The sequence below is a fragment of the Pocillopora damicornis genome, chromosome 1 (genome assembly GCF_964200805.1).
Source record: "Pocillopora damicornis chromosome 1, jaPocDami1.2, whole genome shotgun sequence".
Lineage (NCBI taxonomy): Eukaryota > Metazoa > Cnidaria > Anthozoa > Scleractinia > Pocilloporidae > Pocillopora > Pocillopora damicornis.
The window spans coordinates 28,152,694-28,175,950 of record NC_142670.1 but is presented as its reverse complement, the minus strand read 5'-3'; the positions used below and the strand labels follow the sequence as shown (position 1 = coordinate 28,175,950).

Sequence of the window (23,257 nt, the reverse complement as noted above, 5' to 3'; positions counted from 1 at the left end):
GCTATCATACCCCAGGGCACAGATCAGAAAAATGCCCTGCAGTTTGTGAAGTATAATATAATACAATTTATTTCTGGCCCATCAAGTACATATGATTTAATTGAATACTTCTAGGTTACGTCATGCTAGTTTTACATAGAAATGATATATTCCTTCCATTGTAAAATTGTACATTGTTCAACTGTCAGTGAACCAATTTTTCGCCATGGCTTTTCTAGGTTTCTTATCAATCAATAGGGCCATGGAGATATACATGTTGGTTTTGTTTCGGCTTTATTGTCTTCAAATGCTCGTTTTCACATATTCAGTAGGGCTCTCATTAAATGTGCTGTCATTTTCGGTTGTAAGAAAAGATTTCAAAACGTGTGCTTTTCTAGACGAAGACTCGGCTGGTGTACGTTAGGTTTGCCTCATTTAAATTCGTTTCATTTTTAACAGATTCCACGAGAACAAAGTTTATTACACAGGTGGTGAAGTTTGCTTAGGAAGTGAGAGTGTTCCAGGAGTGAAGTTTTGCGACCAAAATCAGGAACTTTTGTACAACATTATCATGGTATTAGCGTCTCAAGTAGGTGACATCTTACGGTTTGTGGATTTGCTAATTAAATGCACTTTTAGCCCAGAGCTAATAAAGTACTGATGCCAACCTTACTACAGTAGATGACAATTAATTAAAAGGATTAGCAATGCTTTAACCACAGGCAGCCCAAGCTCCAGTTTTGAGATGATCATCTTGCGAAATAAGAGTCATGGCGAAAATTTTAGTTTATATTGGAATAATTACGACCGCTCTTAGGAAGTAAAAATACAGTCAAATTCTCAATAAAAATATCTCACCTTACTTCCAAAGTGCATTGCCTGTGGTCAGACCGCTTACTAAGATGAAAAGAAGCCATTTTTGCAAGTTCTCCATTTTTAGGTTTCTTTCTCCTAGGAGTAGTAAAGCTAGTTTCCGAGTAAGATAATGAGGTCATTTAAGGCGGCACCAAACTTATTAAGGACGAATCACTAGAAACAAAACCTTGAGGAACGTCGAATAGGTAAAGAAATGTCCTGCCCACAGAAAACAGTACATGAACATGCAGGACCTTGCAAATTTTTGATTTTGATTTTGTGATTACTTTACTTTTCAGTTGCTTTAAAGTCCCTTTCTATGCCTCTGCCTTTTTTCTTAATTATTTTTCCTTTTTCTTATTAATTAGTAAATTTCTTTATTTCCTCATTTCTATTTACCTCATACGCACCCGTAATATTGCAAATTTTCCTCCTCCATTCAGGTTTCTGTTCCTGTCACCTCTGACTTTGAAGAAGGAAGTGGTAAGTTGTTGTTTTTGTTGTAGGTTTTTTTGTTGTTCGAATAAATACAATTTACTTGACTAGTAATCTTGTTCTAAAATATGTTGTTCGAATAAATACAATTACTTAAGACCAGTCATCTTGTTCTAAAATATGTAAATTCAGAAATGTAGGCTCTATGGGTTTTCAAAATGTAGATTTTAGTGACAAAGCACGTGTTCTCAACGGAAAGTCATAATAACCTGCCTTACTTCATGTGTTAGTAAATCAGGCCGTGCCCCCTCATGCTCAACAGTGATGGCTTATTGTCTCTGTTATGTATCAGTAAACTCAATGCAGACTACGGTGCGTGCGTCCCTCCATGCAGGGAATTTGATGCTGAAAACGAATAAAGCACAAAACGGCTTGGGAAATACCCAAAATGATGGAGTAACTCTGACAGTGATGAATCGTTTGCACCCGCTATTGCTTTGCAAATGAAATCTTGAATCGAATATTTTTCCATCTAACGGCCCCCTTCGTCAAATTTGTCAATGCTCATTGTTACTTATAAGAGAAATCGACAAAACTTACCACTTTAATTTGTGAACGCTAGATCATACCCGAATGATCACAGTCCAGGATCACCACATCAACGTTTCCGAACCATCAGCGCCATAAAAATTGCATTAGTTCTCAAGCCAGCCATCTCATTAACCCCATTATTCTGCAGGTATTTCCTCCCAAAGTGTGAAACATTCAATTGTAAAGCGTCCAAATTCAGAATCATCGCCATGCAGCCCTGTTGCAGCTCCTAGGAAGAGGATACGCCAATCTGCAGGTAGTACCGAGATTAAAAATGTCGCGATGGATTTTCCTTTGTAATTGTATTTTATTCAAGTTTGTATGTTGTTGTTACGCGTTTATGCATGGTAAAATTTGTTTATGCAGAAAGACTGGCATTATATATCTTAGACATCCTCCTTACCCACTTATATAAGAGAATAAAAAATAATGAATTAAAAGTGGACTCTATCATTAATCCAACACCTGTGTATCTTGAACTACATTAACCTATTCCAGCATTAACGGCTGGAGACTATAGCTAAGAGACGTTAATGACCTCCATTTTCAAGATGCTTGTGGGGCCATACGCGAAATAAGAGGTCAGAAATAGATAACGAGTCTGGAAAACTTCCTAGGCGTTTTTATTTTTTTTTATGTATGGATTGGGAAAATGGTTTCCCTGCCGCTGCAAATGTCTCCTCGCTCAAGCTTGACAATCTCAAGGGCTGACGATTCGGTATTGAATGATACCAAAAAAAGAGAAGTCGCCTTTCGCCACAACTGTTTGCTATTCGTCAAAGCCTTGAAGCATCCCTTTTCTAATTTCTTATTCTCCCTCTGTTGTTATACTCAGGTATCTATTTGGTTAAACATGGAGAACCGTCAAATGAGGAGTTGGAATATCTGTCTCGGGAACTTGCAGGAAAATGGAAGACATTAGGAGGACGCCTGGGATTCAGCCGAGCCGCAATAAGAAACTATGATGAAGACAACCCGAAGTTGGCAGATAAAGCTTTTAACATGTTAATAGATTGGAAACAAGGACAAGGCAGCAAAGCCACTTACACAGTTTTGAACGATGCCTTGTGTCACAAATTGGTGAATTGTAAACTTCTAGCAGAACAGTTTTGTTGCGATAAGACTGAAGGCAATGCCTCTCAGGGGCTACGCGATTTTAATAAGGCGGTCAGAAAAAAATTGGCGGATGAAAAAGATGCTACAGTAGACTATGAAGAAAATAAAAAGACTTTGATCAAAAGGTATGTTTTTCGCAATAACTCAGTTGTTTACCTATCCCTTGTTTTTTGTTTTTATTTTCAGTGTTTCCATCAATGAAGTGGTACTTAGTCATTATAAGGAATGATAGTGAATCATTTAAATAAATGTTTTGATTTATGACTCTCATTTGAGTCTATTTGAGTCAAAGAAAAATAAATTGATGGAAAAATTTCTTAGCACAGCTGGCTAAATAATGTTAAAGCCATTTTTTAATTTTGTGTAAATTGGGTTTTTGAGGAACAACCTTTAGGATGTTCATATATTACAGAATTTCTTATTATGTTCATCTAGCAATTTAGTAAACCAGAGCAGGAATCTCAATTTACTATTGGGAGTGGCCAATTCAAAATATTTTTTGTATCTTATATTTTAATAACTGACTGAGACAAAATTAGAAAAAAAGAACAGTTATTTGATTTAGTTTTGAGGTTAAGTGCCAATTATTTGAAAGACTCGTTCAAACTGCAAGTTTGCGACTCGCATTTTAAATGCCTTTGCCATGCTTACTCCACTTGGGAAAAATTATATTTAAATACTGAATGATTAATTTTCCTGTGTATTTCAGAGGAAAACTTGGAGGTAAGGAAGACACATGGCACCTAAGGGAAGCCGGCGCCTCTATCAAACTAAATAGTGGAGCTGTCCAACAACCTGTGCCATTTACATGTACATGCTCATTGTGGAACCCCGGGACCCTCTCCCCACCCATTGCCAGTGATGAGATATTGGTAAGCAGTGTTATTGAACTATCTCATGATAGTCCACCAGATCTGGAATACAGAGAAAGTGTTGAACGATTAAGTTTTACTGTAGCTTTGTTGCAAAGTGCCCCAAATTTGGAGGGGTATGAGGTGGTTATCAAACAACTGATTGACCAAGAGAACAATGAATGGAAGGAATTGAAGACAGAGAATACTTGGCTTGGATCAGGTAACGTTATGTTGTTATTAAATGCAGGTGTGAATAACTTAATGAATGATACTCTCAGGCTCCCTTCTTCACTGGCATCAATGTCAGTATCTGAGGAATTGTCAACCTCCCCCTCTCCTGACCCAAAATTGATCCGAACTTGTAACTTGAACTTATCAGTTGGTTGTTGTTGGCTTAGGGGAGGAGTAGGTGTGCCATGACTCAGATACTGATATTGATCCCAGCAATTTCGTTTTACCTGTAGTTGCATCCAAGCAGTACGTGTAATATTATTACACGTACTGCTTGTATTATTACGTGTATTGTTGCATAAATGTTACGTGAAGTATACAATGCATTTTAGTCACTATGATATAAATTTTTCTCAATCACCATGTTCTTGCAAACTTTCTTCTTTGAAGCGTAACTGTTCTCATGATATCTGTTGGGGGCAACTTCATTGTTTGAGGACTTTAAGACACAGCTGAAAGGGCGTAATTTCAACCCACATTTTTATTTTCTTGCAGAAACTTCAACAGTTCGAATTCCCAGGTGGCTTTTCCCATTTGCACGAGTTGTTTGTTCAAAATCAGGAGTTTCTTCATTTGCTGCAATCTGGCGTCCTAAGTCTTTCACCTTTTCAAGAGGTACTGCAGTAGGTCCGGAATTGACCTGTATCGTGCCTGACTTTCCTGATGTCAGTGTTCAAATTCCTCAGAGTTGTGTTCCTGTTAATCAAGATTTCTGTGTGACAATCCAGGTACATTAAACTATATAATTATATACATGGATGAATAAAACCTTTTTCAGTTTTGAAAGTAACATATAAGATTGGTGTGAGGGGATTGTCAAAAGCAAGGAGATAGCATAAAGGTGCTATAAGAGTACAGCCTGTACCTTCAGTTACTTGCAATACACTCCATGAGCTTAGTGGTAATATTGATGGAGAGATATTAATTAACAATTTTAAGCTAAATACAAGACAACTGTGCATGTAACTACATGTGTGTGAGGATACATACATGAAGTAATGTTCTAATCAGTAGTTTGGTAACTATGAATTAATTGTGTCACTTGCTGTCCCCTAATGTACTCATGAATCCTAGCAATCGCCTTTTCAATAATTAGATTTTGGAAAACTCACTTAAAAACTCACAACGGAACATTTGTTTTTGTTTCGCTACAATATAAATTTCAAGTTGAAATCATTCTTGTGAACAGAGTTGGTTATGTAGTTTTTATTGGTTTGCAATTACTGCAATTAGTGGATCAAGTTGAGCATGAAGTCCTGCATTATCAAAACCGAGGTTTCACTTATCTACCAAAGCTGAAGATGACCCAGACATAAGGTTTGATAAAAAAAGACACTTCTCTCTAAGTTTTCAGGGCGTTGGAAACTAGGCACAAGCTGAACTCAACATGATAACTGCGATATCTGCTGCAGATATTGGGTTATCCTGTTAACTTTATACACTATTGTTTATTGATGGAATGCCCTCGACAAATCAGATATATTATAGTAAGTTCAGTGTATAGTTTTTTCGATAATAGTGCTTAAATTAATGCTACATCAAACTTTAAGAGGGCATTTACATTGTATACTATTATTGGAGAATTAAATTTCATCCTGAAATTCACTTTTCATTATGTAAAGGGTGTAAATGAACTTTATTTTGGGAGTAGTTTAACATGTTCAACATAACATTTTTTGGTTTTGAATCAAGGTACAAGAATTTCCAAGCAGTAAGTTAAAAGGAGAGGAAGGACTTGTCGGTCCAGTTCTGCACATTTCAGGCACTAAAAATGTTACTCTCATCGCGCCTGTAACAATTAGGATTCCTCTCACCCTCTGTGAAGGGAAACAAGAGTTGGCAGAGTTATGTCCTGGTGAACTTAGGATATTACACTGTGAGTCACTAGTTGAACCACATGACTGGAAAGACATCACAGATGGACTGGATGAACCGCCACTTCTTCTCGATGGGAAAGTGCAATTCAAAGTCAAGCATCTCTCTAGGTAAGTATTTCTTGTCGGCTTTATTTGAAAAATAGTGCGCAGGACTTAGAGGGAATTTAACAGTATTACAGCATACAGTCATGAATGCATCTATTTATTTTATTTAAATATAAATTAATCATTAAAATGATCACTCGAGTACGTAGACTCAAGGTTACTGTGCAATGGCCATAATCATTTCCGTTAGAGTGCTTGAGCTGTATTTGGTTTTTTCTTTTTTCTTTTTCATAGATTCCGTCCAGTCAAGTTGAGGACATCGCGTTTAAAATCTGCTTCAGACTACAATGCTTATGTAAGAAAAATTCGCCGTAGGTCGAGGCCTCAGTATGCCCAATTTTCTACTTGCTTGTGTAAGACCTCTGTTCCCGGACATTTTGGACTCAAACTTTTCTGCTATCCTCCAAGCCTGCAATATGATGTGAACCGGCGAATATCAGAGTGTGTCGTGCCCTACAAAGGCGAAGGCAGCTCTCGTAAACCAGTTTGTGAAGAGGAGAAAATTTTGGTGTCTCTTTCTCAGGCAATCATACCCCAAGGCACAGACGAGAAAAACGCCTTACAATTTGTGAGGTATAATATCGTATAGTTTATTTTTGCCCCATCAAGTACATAGGATTTAATTGAATACTTCGAGATACAGTCATGCTAGTTTTACATAGAAATGATTTATTTCTTCCATTGTAAAATTATTTATTGTTCAATTGTTAGTTAATTATTTTTCGCTATGGCTTTTCTAGGTTTCTTATCAATCAATAGGGTCATGAAGGTATACATTTTGGTTTGGTTTCGGCGTGATTGTCTTCAAATGCTCGTTTTCAAAGATTCAGTAGGGCTCTCGTCAAATATGCTGTCATTTTCGATTGTAAGCGTGTACTTTTCTACATAAAGACTCGGCTGGTGTAGTGTATGTTGGGTTTGTCTCATTTAAATTTCATTTTATTTTCAACAGATTCCGCGGGAACGAAGTTTATCACACAGGTGGTGAAGTTTGCTTAGGAAGTGTGAGTGTTCCAAAAGTGAAGTTTAACAACCGAAGTCAGGAACTTTTGTGCAACGTGACCATGGTATTGGCATCTCAAGTAAGTGACATTTTACGGTTCGTGGATTAGCTACTTAAATGCACTTTTAGCCCAGAGTTAATATATTACTGATGCCAACCTTACTATAGTATATGACAATGAACTAAAAGGATTAACAACCCTGTAACGAACGGCAGCCCAAGCTTCACATGTGAAATGATCATCATGCCAAAATAGAGTCATGGCGAAAATATGAGTTTGTATGAGAATAATAACGACCGCTCTTGGGAAGTAAAACTACACTCAAATTCTCAATAAAAATATCTCACCTTATTTCCAAACTGCATTGCTTGTTGCCTCAACGCTTACCATGTTGAAAAGAAGCAATTTTAGCAAGTTCTCCTTCTCTAGGCTTCTTACTCCTAGGAATGGTATATTTTCGAGAGACACTAAATTGACAGCATGAGTTCTCGATGCACTGATATAAATGTGTTTACCCTTCCTGTAAACATTATTGCTTGCTAATATTTCTTATACGCTCAATATGAAATTTAACATGACTGGGATAACCTTTGGTGTATTCATTATATCAAAACAAATCCAGCAAATACCTAGGAAAATAAAGCGGCCACACTAGGATCCGGCCTTCCGGTCTTTTGATCAAGTTTTTTTTTAAATACCAGTAGTAATCTGGAAAGGGTGAGGTTAAATAAGCACTGCTGAGTCGATAACAGTCTTACAAATTCGCCATCTAAAGGTTTCCGAGTAAGATAATGAGGTTATTTTAAGGCGGCACGGGCCATATAGAGGACGAATCACTGGAAACAAAAGACTGAAGAATGTCGAATAGGTAAAGAAATGTCCTGTCCACAGGACGCAGCGTATGAACATATAGGACCTTGTGATTTTTTTTTATTAAGTGTACTATTTTTATTTTTCAGTTGCTTTGAAGTCACTTTTTATGCCTTTTTACTTATTTAATTTTCCTTTTTCTTATTATTAAGTAGTTTTCTTTATTTCCTCATTTCTATTCACTTCATGTGCATCCGTAACATTGCGAATTTTCCTCCCTTTAGGTTCCTGTAACCGTTGATCATGAAGAAGGAAGTGACTCCCTTCGAGGTAAGTTGTTGTTTTTTTGTTGTTGGTTTCGTTGTTTTTTGAATAAATACAATTTACTAGACCAGTCATCATTGTTCTAAAATGTGCAAACTTATAAATGCAGACTCTGTGGAATTTGAAAATGTAGTATTTAGTGATGAAGCAACGTATTTCAAAGTCATAATAACCTGCCTTACCTCATGTATTAATAAATCGGGTCGTGCCTGCCTCACGCTCAAGAGTGATGGCTTATTATCTCTGTTCCGTATCAGTAAACTCAATGCATACGTTTACGGCGCGTGTGTCCTTGTAGGGAGTTGGATACTGCAAACGAGTAAAGCGCAAAAAAGCCCGGGAAAGACACAAAGAAGTGTAATTCTCCAAAACATTATTCCTTTGGCTATATCGTTAAATTAATGGAGTAACTAGTGAGAAATCCTTTGCAACCTGCCACTGCTTTTCAAATGAAACCTTGGATCGAGATGTTTCCTTACAATAGCCTCCTTCGTCAAATTTGTCAATGCTTATTGTTACTTAAAAGAGAAATCAACAAAACCTACTACTCTAAGTTGTGAAGGCTAGGTATTACCCGGATGATCACAGTCCAGGATCACCACATCATCGTTTCCGAACCATCAATACTATAAAACTTGCATTAGTTCTCAACCCAGCCATCTTATCAACCCCATTGTTCTGCAGGTATTTCTGCCCAAAGTGTGAAACATTCAATTGTAAAGTATTCAAACGCAGAATCATTGTCATGCAGCCCTGCTGCGGCTTCTGGGAAGAGGAAACAATGTACGTAGTGCCGAGATTGAAAATGTTGCGATGGATTTTCCTTTTATTCTATTTTTTCAAGTTTGCATATTGCTGTTACACGTTTATATATGGTAAAATTTGTTTATACAGAGAGACTGGCATTACGTTTATTAGACATCCTTTACACCTCGTTATAATGCGAAGATTATAAAAGAAATGATTTAAAACTGGGCTCTCTCACTAATCCAACATCCCTGTACCCTGAACAACTATCACCTATTCCAGCATTAGCGACTGGAGACTAGTTAGGACAAGTTGTTAATGACCTCCATTTTCAAGATGCTTGTACGAGGCCAGAAATAAATAATGAGTCTGGAAAACTTTCTCAGCGTTTTTCTTTGATGGGTTGGAAAAATGGTTTCCCTGCTGCTGCAAATGTCTCCTCTCCCAGGCGTGACAGTCTTTAAGGCCAACGATTCGGTATTGAATGATACCGAAAAGAGAAATCGCCTTTCGCTACAACTGCTCGCTTTTCGCCAAAGCCTTGAAGCACCCCTTTCCTAATTTTTTAATTCTCCCTCAATTGTTATTCTCAGATATCTATATGGTTAAAGATGGTAAACCATCAGATCGCGAGTTAGAAGAGCTGTCTCTGAAACTTGGAAAAAAATGGAAGGAATTGGGAAGCTGTCTGGAATTCGACGACGCTGCAATAACTAACTTGGATGAAGACAATAAGAAGTTGGCAAGGAAGGCTTATCGTATGTTATTGGCTTGGAAACAAAGAAAAGGCTTCCAAGCCACTTACACAGTTTTGTACAATGCCTTGTGTGACAAATTGGTGGAATGTAAACTTCTAGCAGAAAACTTTTGTTGTTCTGAAATTGAAGGCAATGCCTCTCCTTAGTCTTAAATTATAAAAAGTGAGTTGTTTCTCTACAGGGGCGTAGCTAATTGTACGCACGGTACGCACGTGCGTACTTAAAACAGTCGAAAGTAAAAAAATAAAACACGAAAGTGAAAAACAACAAAAAAGCATAGAAGAGATAATTGTTTTAAAAAAGCAGTTTTCCTCAACTCATTTAACCGTGGTTGTTTTTGTATGATTTTTTTTAATGTATATTTTCTAAATATAATCAGATTGTCTTTAAGGTGCTGCAGTCAATGAATCGAAGAAGACGACAAAAAATTTTACAACTTAGTCATCATTTCATATACAGTAAAAAAGTTAGGCTCACAATGTAACCTCGCCTTTAGTCAAGTCACCTGAGAAGGATTTGGGACTTGGGGGTTGGGGGTGGGAGGGATTCGAATAATTATGGATACCTCTTGAAAACTACTGGTTACGCCCCTGCTCTAGTACGTCATATGTCTTTGTGAGTACTCCAAAGAGCGTTTGTATCGAGCATTCGCGCTCAGTAAGTCGTTCATTTCGTCTTGCGCTCGAAGATAAGGAGAAAATTAGCTTTAGAGTATAGATATTTACACGTATTTTTGCAATCAAGAAACGCTGGCCAAAGAACATTGAGGTCGGAATTCATTCGAATGTCCAGCACATGTTATGCACATTACCACCCTGAAGCATCTAATTTAATTCCTCACAGTTTAAAATTAGAATGCATTTTCTCCTTACTGTTCTCTGTGCATTTCCTAAGGAATGGACATAAATAATTACATAAATAATTATTTTAAAAGTCAAGAGTTTCTTAAGTTGGTGATCAGTTACTTTATGCTCATGTTCTTAATTTCTGTCTCAGGACCCTGTAAGGAGAAATTAGATGCTAAACACTGTTTGAGTTGAATTAATCATTTGTGGTGAGCTTGAAGTAACAGCGTAATTTTGCATAGAGTGAGATTCCCCCTGTGCTAGTCTGGTGGATAAGCATAAAACATATAATGGCCTTATTACAGAATAAAATTTGGAGATGCTGAGCTGTCATTTTGATCTTAAAAAGTGTGAAAGGTCAACAAAAATCAAATACATAATTTCTTTTCCTGAGGCTTAGCTCCCATGATCCCTGAAGCACCCCTTTTCTAATTTTTCCTTCTCCTTCCATTATTATCCCCAGATTCGGTTAAGGCTTATGGACCATCAGCTGACGAGTTAGAAGCTCTGTCTGTAAAACTTGGAAAAAAATGGGAGGAATTAGGAAGACGCTTAGGATTCGACGTAGCTGCAATAGATAACTTTAATGAAGGCAACGAGGGGCTGGCAAAGAAAGCTTTTAAAATGTTAATGGCTTGGAAACAAAAGGAAGGCTCAGATGCTACATATAAAGTTTTGTACGATGCCTTGTGTAACGAAAAAGTGCAATGCAAACTTCTTGCAGAAGAGTTTTGTTGTGATGAGATTGTAGGAAATGCCTCTGCCTAGTCTTATATTATAAAGACTGGGTCGCTTCTCTATTACGTCGTGCGTCTTTGTAAGTACTCCATGGCCAAAGAGCGTCTGTATCGAGCATTCACCCTTAGTAAGCACATCATTCATTTTCCTCTTGCTTGAAAATAGGGAAAAATTATGTGTAATTGCGTGTGTTTGTTAATTTTGGTTTAGACTTAATGAAACGACGGTAAACGACTTCGAATTAAGAACTAGATATCACCAGTCCATTGAAGGGCTTACACGCGGGATCAGCAGTCAGTGAAACAATGTAATAGAATCGTATTAGCATCTCTTATACCTTCTCTCAATGTCGCCACTTATGACTGTTCAACGATTTTTCTCTAACGTGTTAAACTCCTCTGATAATCATAGAAAATTTAAAAGAAAAGTCACTCCAACTGGGGCTCGTGTTAAAGTTTTAATTCTCCTCTTTCAACTGCTCTGGCTGGAAAGACTAATGCTGTAACTGCATATCAATTTACATGTCTTTAAAACAGCTATCCCCTATCCTGGCAACTCTAGCCACTAAGATTCTAAATTTGTGTATAGTCTGTTTCTTGCACTGCGAAAGTTAGATCTTAACGAAGACAAGCTAGAACTGGAATATCTCTCTGCATTACAGAAACTGATCCAAACATCAGTTAAGTTTTACATTTAGTGTAATGGAGTGGGTGTTAGATCAAGAAAGTGACTTTTACCTGAGAAATTTGAATATTCTCATTACCTGTTTGCTAGATATATGTATGGATATTTTAGGGAGAAGTTTCATGTTAACCACTTCTGGGAGTTAAAGGGTTAAGTGTAGTTCAGCAAACCCCAGTGAATAGGGCTAAGTTCTCAACAAAGAGTGGGGTGATATAAAAAGGAAGCCTTGGTTTTTTGAGTTTAGTGCATTCTTTGCCATACTTTTCCAGAGTTTGTTTTACTTCAAACTTCGTTAATGACTCACTTCAAGGGAAAAAGTTAATTTTCTTTTCCTAAGACTCTCAAATGTTCTTTGAGCTGAGAACAAAGGGAAAAATTTAAGGGTCAAATAAAAAGTGGTTTTTGAGTTGGGAGGTATGATATCATGATTTTAAACAATTTGAAAGTAATTTTGAGTACTTACATACTTAAACATGTTCTCTCAAACTCTAATATATACTCTCAAATTAGTCAGCTTTAATCAGCGTTATACTTTTATCATGCAGTGGGTACTGTCCTACAGTGAGAGAGAGATGGGGTTTAACATTTCATTGTCAAATTGTTGGTGTCCTTTTCTGTTAATTTCTCCCCAATTTATTTTACTGTCATCAGCAAAAATTAGTGACTTGAGATAAGAGATGGACTACAGCAAGTCACTCAGACATAGGACTATTTAATGCTTTGTCTACTTAAATTCAAATACTACCTTTAAAGTAATCTAATGATAATCATTATATACTGAAACAAAATATGTTTCATTCCTGATTGGTCTAGTGTAAATGAATTGAAAAATAAGTTACTAAGGTACTTGATATAACCTGTAACTGAAGTTACAGGTTTTCCATACTACACACTGGCTTGAAATTAAAGCTTCTAGGGATAACTTAACAACACTAAACTTTTTCGTAGTTAGAAAAAAAATTACAATTTGATGTGTCCATCACCCTCTGCCTTCTAAAGAATGATCAAATCAAACAATATAATTTAGGGTGTGAAATAATTTTTTTTTTCTGATAGCCACTTGGCTCCTAAATTCTTCAAAGTGGTAGCCAATTCAAAAAAAGTTGTTCACCATTTTCAAAGACAATCAAAGCCTTTTTTTACGCTGTCATCGTTCTAGAAAATAAGTTAGGGAAAAGATCTTTAACGTGCTACAAAGGGGACACTAGAATGTATGATATGCAATGTTCAAGCTCACCTAAATCCAAGATGGTGTCTAGTTATTGATTGAGATGCATGTGCTGCATTTTGGAAACAAACTTAACGAGGAAGTTTGCCGCGGATTTATCAGTCGCCAATTTGGTGACTAATTTTCAGGATTTGGTCGCCAAAGTAAAAAATTTGGTTGTATTGGTGCCTGTATTAGGCAAAATTTCATGCCCTGTAATTATCTTAAGGAATTTTCCAACTAGTTGAAAATGTTTTGAGAAATGTGCACCGGGAATGTACAAAGAGCAGTATTTTTATAAGATTTTGTTTAGAACATATCATACATAAAAATGCATAAACAGCTGTTGCATTTAAAAATTTATGGTTTCTCATAATTTTTTACAAAAGGTTTCCAAAAAGCTCTGCAGTGGCTTGTGCAATTACCAATGCTATCTAAACATCACTCATGCCTTTGAATTAAGAAATGTACTTTTGGTATTTATCCGAATCACATACGACTTTATACACGATGATAGTTATACTGAAGCAGGTTGTTCGGGGAAGCTCATGGGATTTCCCCTTACAAATACATGTAAGATTAAATTAGATTCATAGAATTTAGCAATAGAAAAAAAGAAACAAATTTCATGATATTTGGAAGATGATGCTCATGTAACTGTTACGCTGTTAGACACATTTTATCTGCACCCTGTGCTCACATGTGCCAATTCCTGCAAGAACACACTGTCAGCAAAGGAAATCATAAAAGCACAATGATATTATAGAATCCTTCATACATACACATGCATTTGGTATTGTCTGTTTTAACCCTTTACATTCTAACATTGATACATATGCATATTCTCCATTCTCCAGAGGAATTTGTTCAACAATCAAGACCTTTTTTTGTTAGTGATCATGTCCTCTATTCAGTCTCACGATAAAAATGATAACAGGTTTCTTATTTTGGGAAAATTTGTCGGTTTAACTTACCTTCGGACAATCATGAAAATGACAACGATCTAACCAAGATAAACACAGGAATCAAATTTACCCACTGAATAAATATAGGGGTCCGAGGAATGTAACCACAAAGTAAGGCAAAGACCTTGACAAGTGGTCGCGTGACAGTTGTGAAATTTCATTTCTCTTGTCAAGGTCATGTGATTATTTTAATTGTGCAAATGTCACAATTACATACTCAAATTCTAGGAACCAAACGGGGTGATGAATCTATGCATTTCCTAATGTTCTGACAAGAGGAATTTGTTCAACAATTAAGACCTTTCTTTGTTAGTGATCATTTCCTCTATTCAGTATCACGATAAAAATGATAATTTAGGGATAATATTGCAAGGAGAAAATGGTTGCTTGTCACTATTTGAGGTTAAAGGTTCAGGGAAAGTTAATGTTTAAACAGTAGAAACCCTGGTGTGCCTGGCCTTTTTTTTGCTCTGGGACAAGTTGTAAGTAAAATAGGGATTCTTATCAATAAAAAATTTGTCATGTATTTAATTTTTTATCTCTCTGAAGTTTCCCTCTTGTTTGATGATTTATTTTTGTTGCAGGCAAAGAAAATTTAATTGTAGAAACTTGAAAAGAGACAACTACACCTGTTGCAGCAAAGTTCAGAGACAAAGAATGCTACAGGAGACCCACTCACTTTTTGTCTGGGATGAAAAACGTAGTGAGGAGATTTATGAGCTTGTGGAAACTTAAAAGATTACTGCTAATACAAAATATATGATACTTACATGGCATACTGAGTATGTTGTGTCCTGTGTACATTTCATTTAAATAATGAGATTATATTTGAAAACTGAAATAGAAGCTAAAATGCTGGGCATTTGAACCTATGAAGCACAGAAAGATCAGTCATTAAAAAGAGTACTGGGCATATGATCATAAAAAAGTCAAGTTTTATCTTAGTTTGATGGCTTGTTATTGAACCTGTGCATTCTAATTATGTCACTTGCTAACTGTAATCTGAAATCCACAAGTTGTAATATTTCTGCCTCAGTGTCCCCATCTTCTGTCCCTGAGATGTCAAAATGGCAGTTGCACTGTGTGATGCTGATAAGGATTTGTTATATCCTATTGTGGCTCCCTTTTCTAAGCTTTTGGAAAGATTATCTAATAAACTAAAAATATCCAGGGTTTATTTCACCTCAGTTGGTTTTTGTAACAGAAAGGAGTACAATAATCCAGTTATACCCTAACACACCACAGGAAGCCCAAGCTTCTATATTAACACTCTGTTTATATATAAATAAATACTGCAAAGATATGAACACTGTAAACTGCTGCTTACAAGCCCCCAACCCCCATATATGAGCCGCCGCCGCCGCCGCCGGCCCCCCCCCCCCCCCCCAGGTTAAATATGCCAATCTACCTTTGGACAAAAAGAAATTGTAAAATGTAAAAAAAAAATATTTAATACTAGGAGAAAGATGAACTTCAAGGGGGAAGTCTAAACCTCAGTTTTGTTATCTTACAGTTTTGCTCGTGTTGCTAGTTTTTTTTTTTTTTTTAATTCTGTTTCAAATGTATTGAAACGAGTTTGAGTTATTTTGACGTTTTGAAGCTTAATTAAAATCCAATAATTGCAAAACGTATTTGATCAGCGCTCAGCATCTTTCGCTTCGTCTATTACTTTCACAAGTCCCCTCGGATATAAGCCCCTGCGTTTATAGGCCCCCTCGGACATAGGACCCTCCGTTTATAAGCCCCCTCGGATATAGGCCCCTCCGTTTAAAACCTCTTCCTAAACCTCTTATGAAGTTGCATAATCACCGAGCTTGTAATCGTTAGGTTTCGGCATATTTGTTTTGTGGAACTTCAAGAATTGGAATAGTGACATTCTCAACTTGAAAGTTTGCTTCCGTTTTTATTAAAAAAAAAGATAACACAGCTTTTTTTCGAATTTTCAAGGCTACTTTGCGGCTGATTAGCTCGCTGTTGAGAGAGGCAAGAGAGAGAACTGAAAACTACTTATGCGGCCGTAAATCAGCTTTAAAAAAACTCTCAAAATTCAAACGAGTAAACAATATAGAGGCAAGTAAAGTTCTTTGTTCAAAAGTATTTCAAATTTCTGGGTTAAGTATGCAACAGTTTATTCTCAGACAAATCCTCGTATTTCGCTCGTCGGCTAAAGTAACAATCATATTTGCATAGTTATGAAGGCTAACTGTGCGAGCCTGGGCTGCCTGTGGGCTCAGCAGGCATTCAGCGAAGAACTTAAAAACAAGGAAAGGGCGGAATTACCCAAAATGCGCCATTTATTTTTAATAGTGGGGAGGGGGCAGGGCTGATGTTGGCCTTGATTTTCTCTTTATGCTCTTGGTTAATGGAAATGAGCGAAAAAGTTGCCGTGGGATCAGGAACTTTAACTCGCCCGGTTCTTCGCTTGTCTCTAATCCACTGACTCAGAGTCGCAAACAGGTTTCTTATTTTGGGAAAATTTGTCGGTTTAACTTACCTTCGGACATTCATGAAAATGACAACGATCTAACCAAGATAAACACAGGAATCAAATTTACCCACTGAATAAATATAGGGGTCCGAGGAACGTAACCACAAAGTAAGGCAAAGACCTCGACAAGTGGTCGTTTGACAGTTATGAAATTTGATTGCCGTTGTCAAGGTCATGCGATTATTTTAATTGTGCGAATGTCACGATTACATACTCAAATTTCAGGAACGAAGCGAGGCGATTAATCGACCTCCCGCCACTCGTCTCGTCAAATTTCTCGTTTGTAAAAGTGCTCTGCAGTTATCTATAAATCATTTGGTTTCACACCTCTGCCGAAGGAAAGGAACTTTAGCTGTAGGTGAATCTTCCCACGAGATTTGAGTAACAGATTGGTTGAATCCTAACCTCTGTGTTCCAGGTAAGACTAGGTGAAGCGATTTAGAAGATGTTTTGATAACAGTCGTTGTTTGTAATGCCCCGAGTTGTAAATATGCCTCAAATAACCTGCTTCAGTACAACTATCATCGTGTATACAGTCGTATGTGATTCTGTTAAATAGCAAAAGTGAAGCAAGACCAAGGTTAATAGAATCTGAATATAACTTAAGGGTCCAGGATGTTGGATAAACATTCGAGCGCGGGGTCGTTAGCTTTTGTTTACTCGGAAATGTCGATAAGAAACTTCAGAACACTTAAACTATTGTCAAAACATTTGGAAGAGAAGTACTTTTGGAAAATTCGGTTCGGGACTCACCATGCTCGCATGTGAACCATTTTCAGAACAAACTAAGAGAGTCGTGAACTCAAAGAAGAAAGCCGTGTAATTGATCAAGTGGTTGTAATATTTCCGAAGGTTGCTTGTCTTTATAAATCTACCGCTTTAATCTGTCTCTTATCGGCTGTTAATCATGTCTAACGCAGCTAAGTGTGTTTCACATTGTGTAGAAGTTCGTGTTTTGATTTGATCATTTAGACAGTCACATTGACTCGCATTGAAGTTTACGCATTCACTCAGTTTTAAAAATATTTCACCATGGTTACGGTTATAGCAATGGATAAATACAACCAAAGAAGCCGGGTAAAACTCCCAAAACACCACAATCGAGAGGGCATCCCTCTTTCTGTCTCTGGAATATTGATTATGTGATCAAAGTCATAAGTTTCATTTTCAAGAGAAGAAAAACTACCTCTGACCCAGGTCGCTTTCAAATAGGAATTTCCCTTTATACCAAACGTCTATTCAAATTGAGCCGCAGCTAAATTCTTTAATTTGAACTTAAGATTGTCATGCAAGACATAAATTATCACGGAATGAAGCTTATAAGAGATTAAGGTGTGTAAAGAAACCACCGATTTTTTTCTTTTGTATTGAGTCTCGTTTAACTTGAGCTTCAACCGATAAGTTTGGAAAATGAACTGATCGCTGAAGCGCTCGAGGAAGACAAATAATATTTTCCTTTGTGTTTTTTTTTAGCTATTTTTTATAGCCAAGGCAAGACAGATCAAAATCGCGAACAATACGGCTCTCCTGGTTTGAAAACACTGAATATGAACATTAGCACTATTCTACAATAAAATATTTCATGCTTAGAGTGGAGCTACCACATATTGCAAGTTTACTGTAAATATTGATCATGACCTTAAATTTTGTTTGAAAGTAAAATTAGTACAACGACACGACCATGGAGAAACATGAAACTTAATCGTGCTAAAAATATTGCGTGGCTTTCAGAGCTGTTAGTTAGAGCTTAACCGGAAAAATAAAACAGTGGGCTAGTCTGCCATCTTTTGGTGGATATTTTCACCTCATTTTGCTTAAAGAGATGTATCACTAGCCAGGAACAGGAAAAAAGCTTAAGAGTGTGTCCACGAGAGCACTAGGCAGTCGTGCTACATACCATCTCACCGATTTGAATGAAATTTGGCCAGTTTAAAGGATCTACCCCAAAACTCCGAAAGACAAATTAGTTTCTGCTTTTGTTTTTTCCGGGGGGAGATAGACAACCCCCCGCTTTTTCTTGGTTTTCACCAGGGAAATCACTTCAAAGTATGTGAGATGTATGAAGCTTTCACTGCCATGGTATTTAACCAATTACTCTGAGGGTTTGCACACATATTATTACATCCTTAGTAAATGTCCGACGCAAGTATCAGTCAATTTGATTGACGGCTTATCAATCAACAGAGGCAAATAAACGACTGTGTTCTTAGACCTTTCTTTTCGATTCATCCAAATATTAACAACTTTGGGGTCAAATATCTCCCCTTGCCAGAAAGCTACAACACTAATCTTAATTTCTCCTTATAATCCATCATTTCATCTCTGAAAACCATCAAAAAAAATCTCCAGGCACTACCGTATTTTTGTGTTAAATGCCTTTTGAAATCTGCGACTGTGACAAGCTTCTCTCAACTACACCAGTCACGCAATTCTGGATCTAGGCGGTCACTTAACTAAATAAACCTAAATTTTTTAGCTCTCTTTACAAGATGATTGATCAAGAAAGCTAAAAAATTTGAAGAACTTTCAAGATTTTTCGTAGGAATGGAGAATTTCAAGCTTACAGTGATGCGTGTAGGCGAAAAATTAATGGGAAAATCGTAGCGTTTCTTTTTCTGTCGTTTATTACTCTGGAGATTTGCTGAAATCAGAAAATATGGTTTTTGTACAGCACAAAACATTCATAAGTCCAGAATTTGATCGTTTGTCGTCATTACTGCTCATTTCAGGGGATTTTAAAGTCACACGCTGCGTTTTGGTTGATATTATCACAAGTTCCAGTGTGCTACAACTTCGGCTTTTACAGACGAGAAATTCTGCGCTCTCGCTCGAGAGCAAATATCAATAGCTCCATCAAACTAGGAACTGTGCTACTATCCCGAAAATAACATTAAAATAGTGTTGACGTTGTCACTTACCGCCATTGAACATTTCCATGCAGAACTCCGCCAAACTAACATCTGTTGCGTGACCCGTAGACTTTCCGTAGAAATTATTCAAGCGCGTTGTTCATGCTTTCTGCTAAATAAAAGTTTCAGAATAATCTGCAGATCTCTATGATTATTTGCTTGCTTCTATCGTAAAATACAGTATTTTTTTAAAGCATTTTATGGCTACATATAAAAATAAAGTTTTTAACATTATGTATGGCAAAGTTTGGTTGGACGGCGACTTCTTTGTTCGAAATATGGACGCCAGCGTGGAGCTCCGACATTGCATGTCTCTTTTACAAAGGAAATATTTCTTTTCTTTACAGAATGGTACTCTTTCTTTCTTCTTTGGGCCATTTTTTTCTTTTTTCTTTTTTTTTACTAAGGACTTTTTTCCGCTCTTGATTTTTCCGTTGGCAGAGATTTTTCCACAAGCAAAGAGCTTCTACGAGTGATTTTTTTTAAGTGCGCGATGTAAACAAGATATGGGATTACATTTAAGTGAAAATCGAGCCTCAACGTGAGCGGTTGCCGCGAAACTCGCCCAGGAAATGCGCCCAGGTCCGAGATTATGACACCTTCCTAATTTATTAACTTTCATTTAAAAATACGTTTTTCGAAAAAAATCGGTTGCTTTTAAAGATTTCGGGATTATTTTATGGAAACGTTATGTTGAATGTTTGAATTCAGTTTAGTCAAAATCGATTTTTTCGACCTCTGAAGGTGGAAATTCCCTCTGCCCCCGGTCGCTCGTAGCTTGGAATTTTCCCTTCTTCCATGGTATGTGTATGGCATACCATGGTGAAAAACCAGCTGTGTTTCTTTTTCATTGTATGGACAAATTGCAAAGCTACTCAATAGGAATACGTAAAATCTTATCGATTTTCATCTTATGTAAACATTGGCGGCTGGATTGATCAGAAGCGGACGAAAATAATTATCTGACAAAAGGAAACCTATTGAAATCATTTCCGCATATCTATAATTTCACTCAGTCAAAAAAACTACCGGTCATATTAAGTACGTTGTGAAGTATTTTCGTTCCGAGGCAAAAAACATATCAGATACAAGCTGGAGAAAACCGTGTAAACAAAGATCATTGCGTTACAATGCAAAGATATATTGAGGATTCGAGAATGGTGGAGTTTGGCTTGTGCAGGCGAGGAAAGATTTGGATTCCAGCAGCTAAATTTAACGAATTCTGCAAAAGTAAATTCGACAAACGCAGGTTACTATTTTTTGCTGTTTTTGTCGGCTGTATATAGGTTAATTATTCTGCGGAGTTGGATGGTTACCATAATTTTGGATCTCTTCGTGATTTTCCGGAACCTTGGCTTTTGAAATAAGAGCAACCTTGCTTTGCAGTAAGACCTGTATCTATAAGTTCATAACCATGTTTCATTATGCACGAGTTGGCCATGATTCTTCGATTAGATAAAGGAGGCAGTTGATTTTATTTGTCATGCTGTGGTGTTTTAATCGATTTCTTTCTAACCACAAACTTAACTACAAATCGTTAGGAAATAACTTAGTACAGTCTTTGAGTTGCATTAAAGTGTATACGGCCTGTTTTCGTACTTATTGACGTTTTTGATAAACAAATCACGGCTCAAAGGAGAGAAGTCTGTCAGCGGGGATGGAAATTGTTTTTACCGAGCTGTTGCTTTTAGGAGGAATGAAGCAGGCGCTGAGAAACACGAGGAGATTAGGAGATGGAGTGGCAGTTTGTTTCAGAAAAAGGTTTTTGAGCTGCGACTCTTCGCCATTTTCAAATACAAAAACAGTCACGGTTTCTTCAACACTAATATTTTCGACAGTGGTTTCTTCGGCTGATCTAAATGACTAATCATGGTACACTGTAACTGCACAATTTCTTTCAATGCTACACTTAGTAGCTCCCAGGCATCCAACGGAATCACCTTTAGGCGTCTTACTATACTTACGTCTATTTAAATTGAGCCGCAGCTTAATTCTTTAAAATGAACATAAGATTGTCAATTGAGATTATGTTTTAAAGCTGTTTTGTCAAACACAGCTTAAATATTTAGTTTCTTCATAGCAGCTGTTTAAACCAATGTTTGTCGGCTTCAAATATAGCACAAATTGAATCCCATGGACAATTCAGCTTTTTGGTTCACTGTTTCTGATTTACAATCGGTTAAGCCCGGTCCAAATGAAGTTTATTTTGCGACGCAAACTTTCTCTGTTACCACAAGAATATACAAAGGTATTGAAAGACTTGGTACTTCTCTGTAATGTAGATCGGCCGGACTGAGTAAATCCGAGTTCTCACGGCTCAATGACCTAATACCGAAATTACAGCGCGAAGATGAGGCTCGGTGCGATGTCGCTCTCATCGATCCAAAAGAATTAAGGTACGTTTCTTCTTGGAAGGGGGTGGCTGGAGAATTTTGGTATTTTTTCCAAAAAAAAGTGTTGGCCCTACAGGGCTACAATGACATTCACTAGGAAGATCTCTATCACAGAAACCAGTCGCCATCCCTTAGAGTAGGTAAACTTGAACTTTATTGCATTTAGAGGAAAGAGAGATGAGAAAGTGAGGGTGGTGAAGGCACGTATTGGCAGTAAGATTTGGACTTCTATTGTGGAGGACAGTCAGAACAACTTTCAGCCAGCCTCTGACTCCAATTCAGAGTCTGACAGTAACAGGATAGAGCGTATTGTTTGATCGAGTAGAAACTCAGGCAGCGGATACTCAACAGGAGCAAAAGGCTGAAGAAACGATACCTGAGTCTAGTGCACCTCGATACGGATGGAAAAGGACACGAGTCCTCCGAGAAAAAACTATGTGTCATGGCATATAAATGTAGAAATGCAACATCGAAGCGATAACAAAACACCAAATTAAATCAAAGTAGGTGAAAAGAAAAACTTAAACTATAAGTAAAATGGAAAGCACATCACAAAAGACCTCGTTTAAAAATTCTGGAAAAAGTGTGTCCCTTAGCTTGAATTGCTTACAGAAAGGTATGACCCTCCCCTTTAGGTGCTCACTTTTACTGATAACCTTCCCTTCTGAGGCCCCAGCCCTACCCCCCAAGAAAAAACGTAGCTTTCCTTAATGTTGCAAGCCAAACATGACAAAATTGAGTTGAGTTCAAAACTACCTATCGAATTTCAGTGATCGATATGTGAGATTTTAATAGGCTAGTTTCGAATTATTTTTCGAGTAAGTCTGATTTTTAGCATCAAGTCGAGGCTGAGGGGAATAGGAGTCGTCTCAACATGGCAGGGAATGATGCCTTCTTCACAAATGTGAAAGTTCCTGAGCTACGGAAATTCTTAAAGGAAAGGGGTATTCAAATTTCTGTAAATGGTAAGAGTAGGAAAAGGGCAGAACTGCTAGAGCTTTGCAAGAACGCAGCTGAAATAAAAGTTCCTGAACTTGAGAAGAAAACAGAGCAATGCGACGAGTTGATTACGTTGCCAGGAGAAAAATTACTTCCCCATCCATTTTTGCTGAAGTTTTGGACTCATGACTTCACCGGTATTTCAGACTTCAGGATTTGGGCGTGAAGTACTCCTTTGCTGTCTTCGTTAGCGTTTTCGTTTTCTCCGCTCATTCGACCTTTTTTCGCGTTGACTTGGACTTCTACGGACTGTAAGCTGATTAAATATTGTTGGAACCGTGCCGTGTGTTAACCTTTTAGTTCCAGAAAGTGTCTTCACGACTTTTTTAGTCTTAAAGTGTTC

The 23,257-nt window shown here is 37.2% G+C and overlaps 2 protein-coding genes across 2 annotated transcripts in view; both read left to right on the top strand.

Annotated features, from left to right (window-relative positions):
• Positions 1-23,257, top strand: part of LOC149053105 (uncharacterized) — a 108,250-nt gene that overhangs the window by 21,685 nt on the left and 63,308 nt on the right. The gene's annotated exons all lie outside the window — the stretch shown is intronic.
• LOC149053111 (uncharacterized) lies at positions 1,049-10,855 on the top strand. The gene is made up of 11 exons (XM_089201562.1): positions 1,049-1,069; positions 1,278-1,317; positions 2,696-3,101; positions 3,686-4,050; positions 4,557-4,789; positions 5,754-6,046; positions 6,278-6,616; positions 6,996-7,125; positions 8,142-8,187; positions 8,866-8,964; positions 9,522-10,855. Exons 1-11 carry the CDS (start codon positions 1,049-1,051, stop codon positions 9,830-9,832), a joined length of 2,283 nt encoding a protein of 760 aa, XP_089057688.1. The 3' UTR covers positions 9,833-10,855.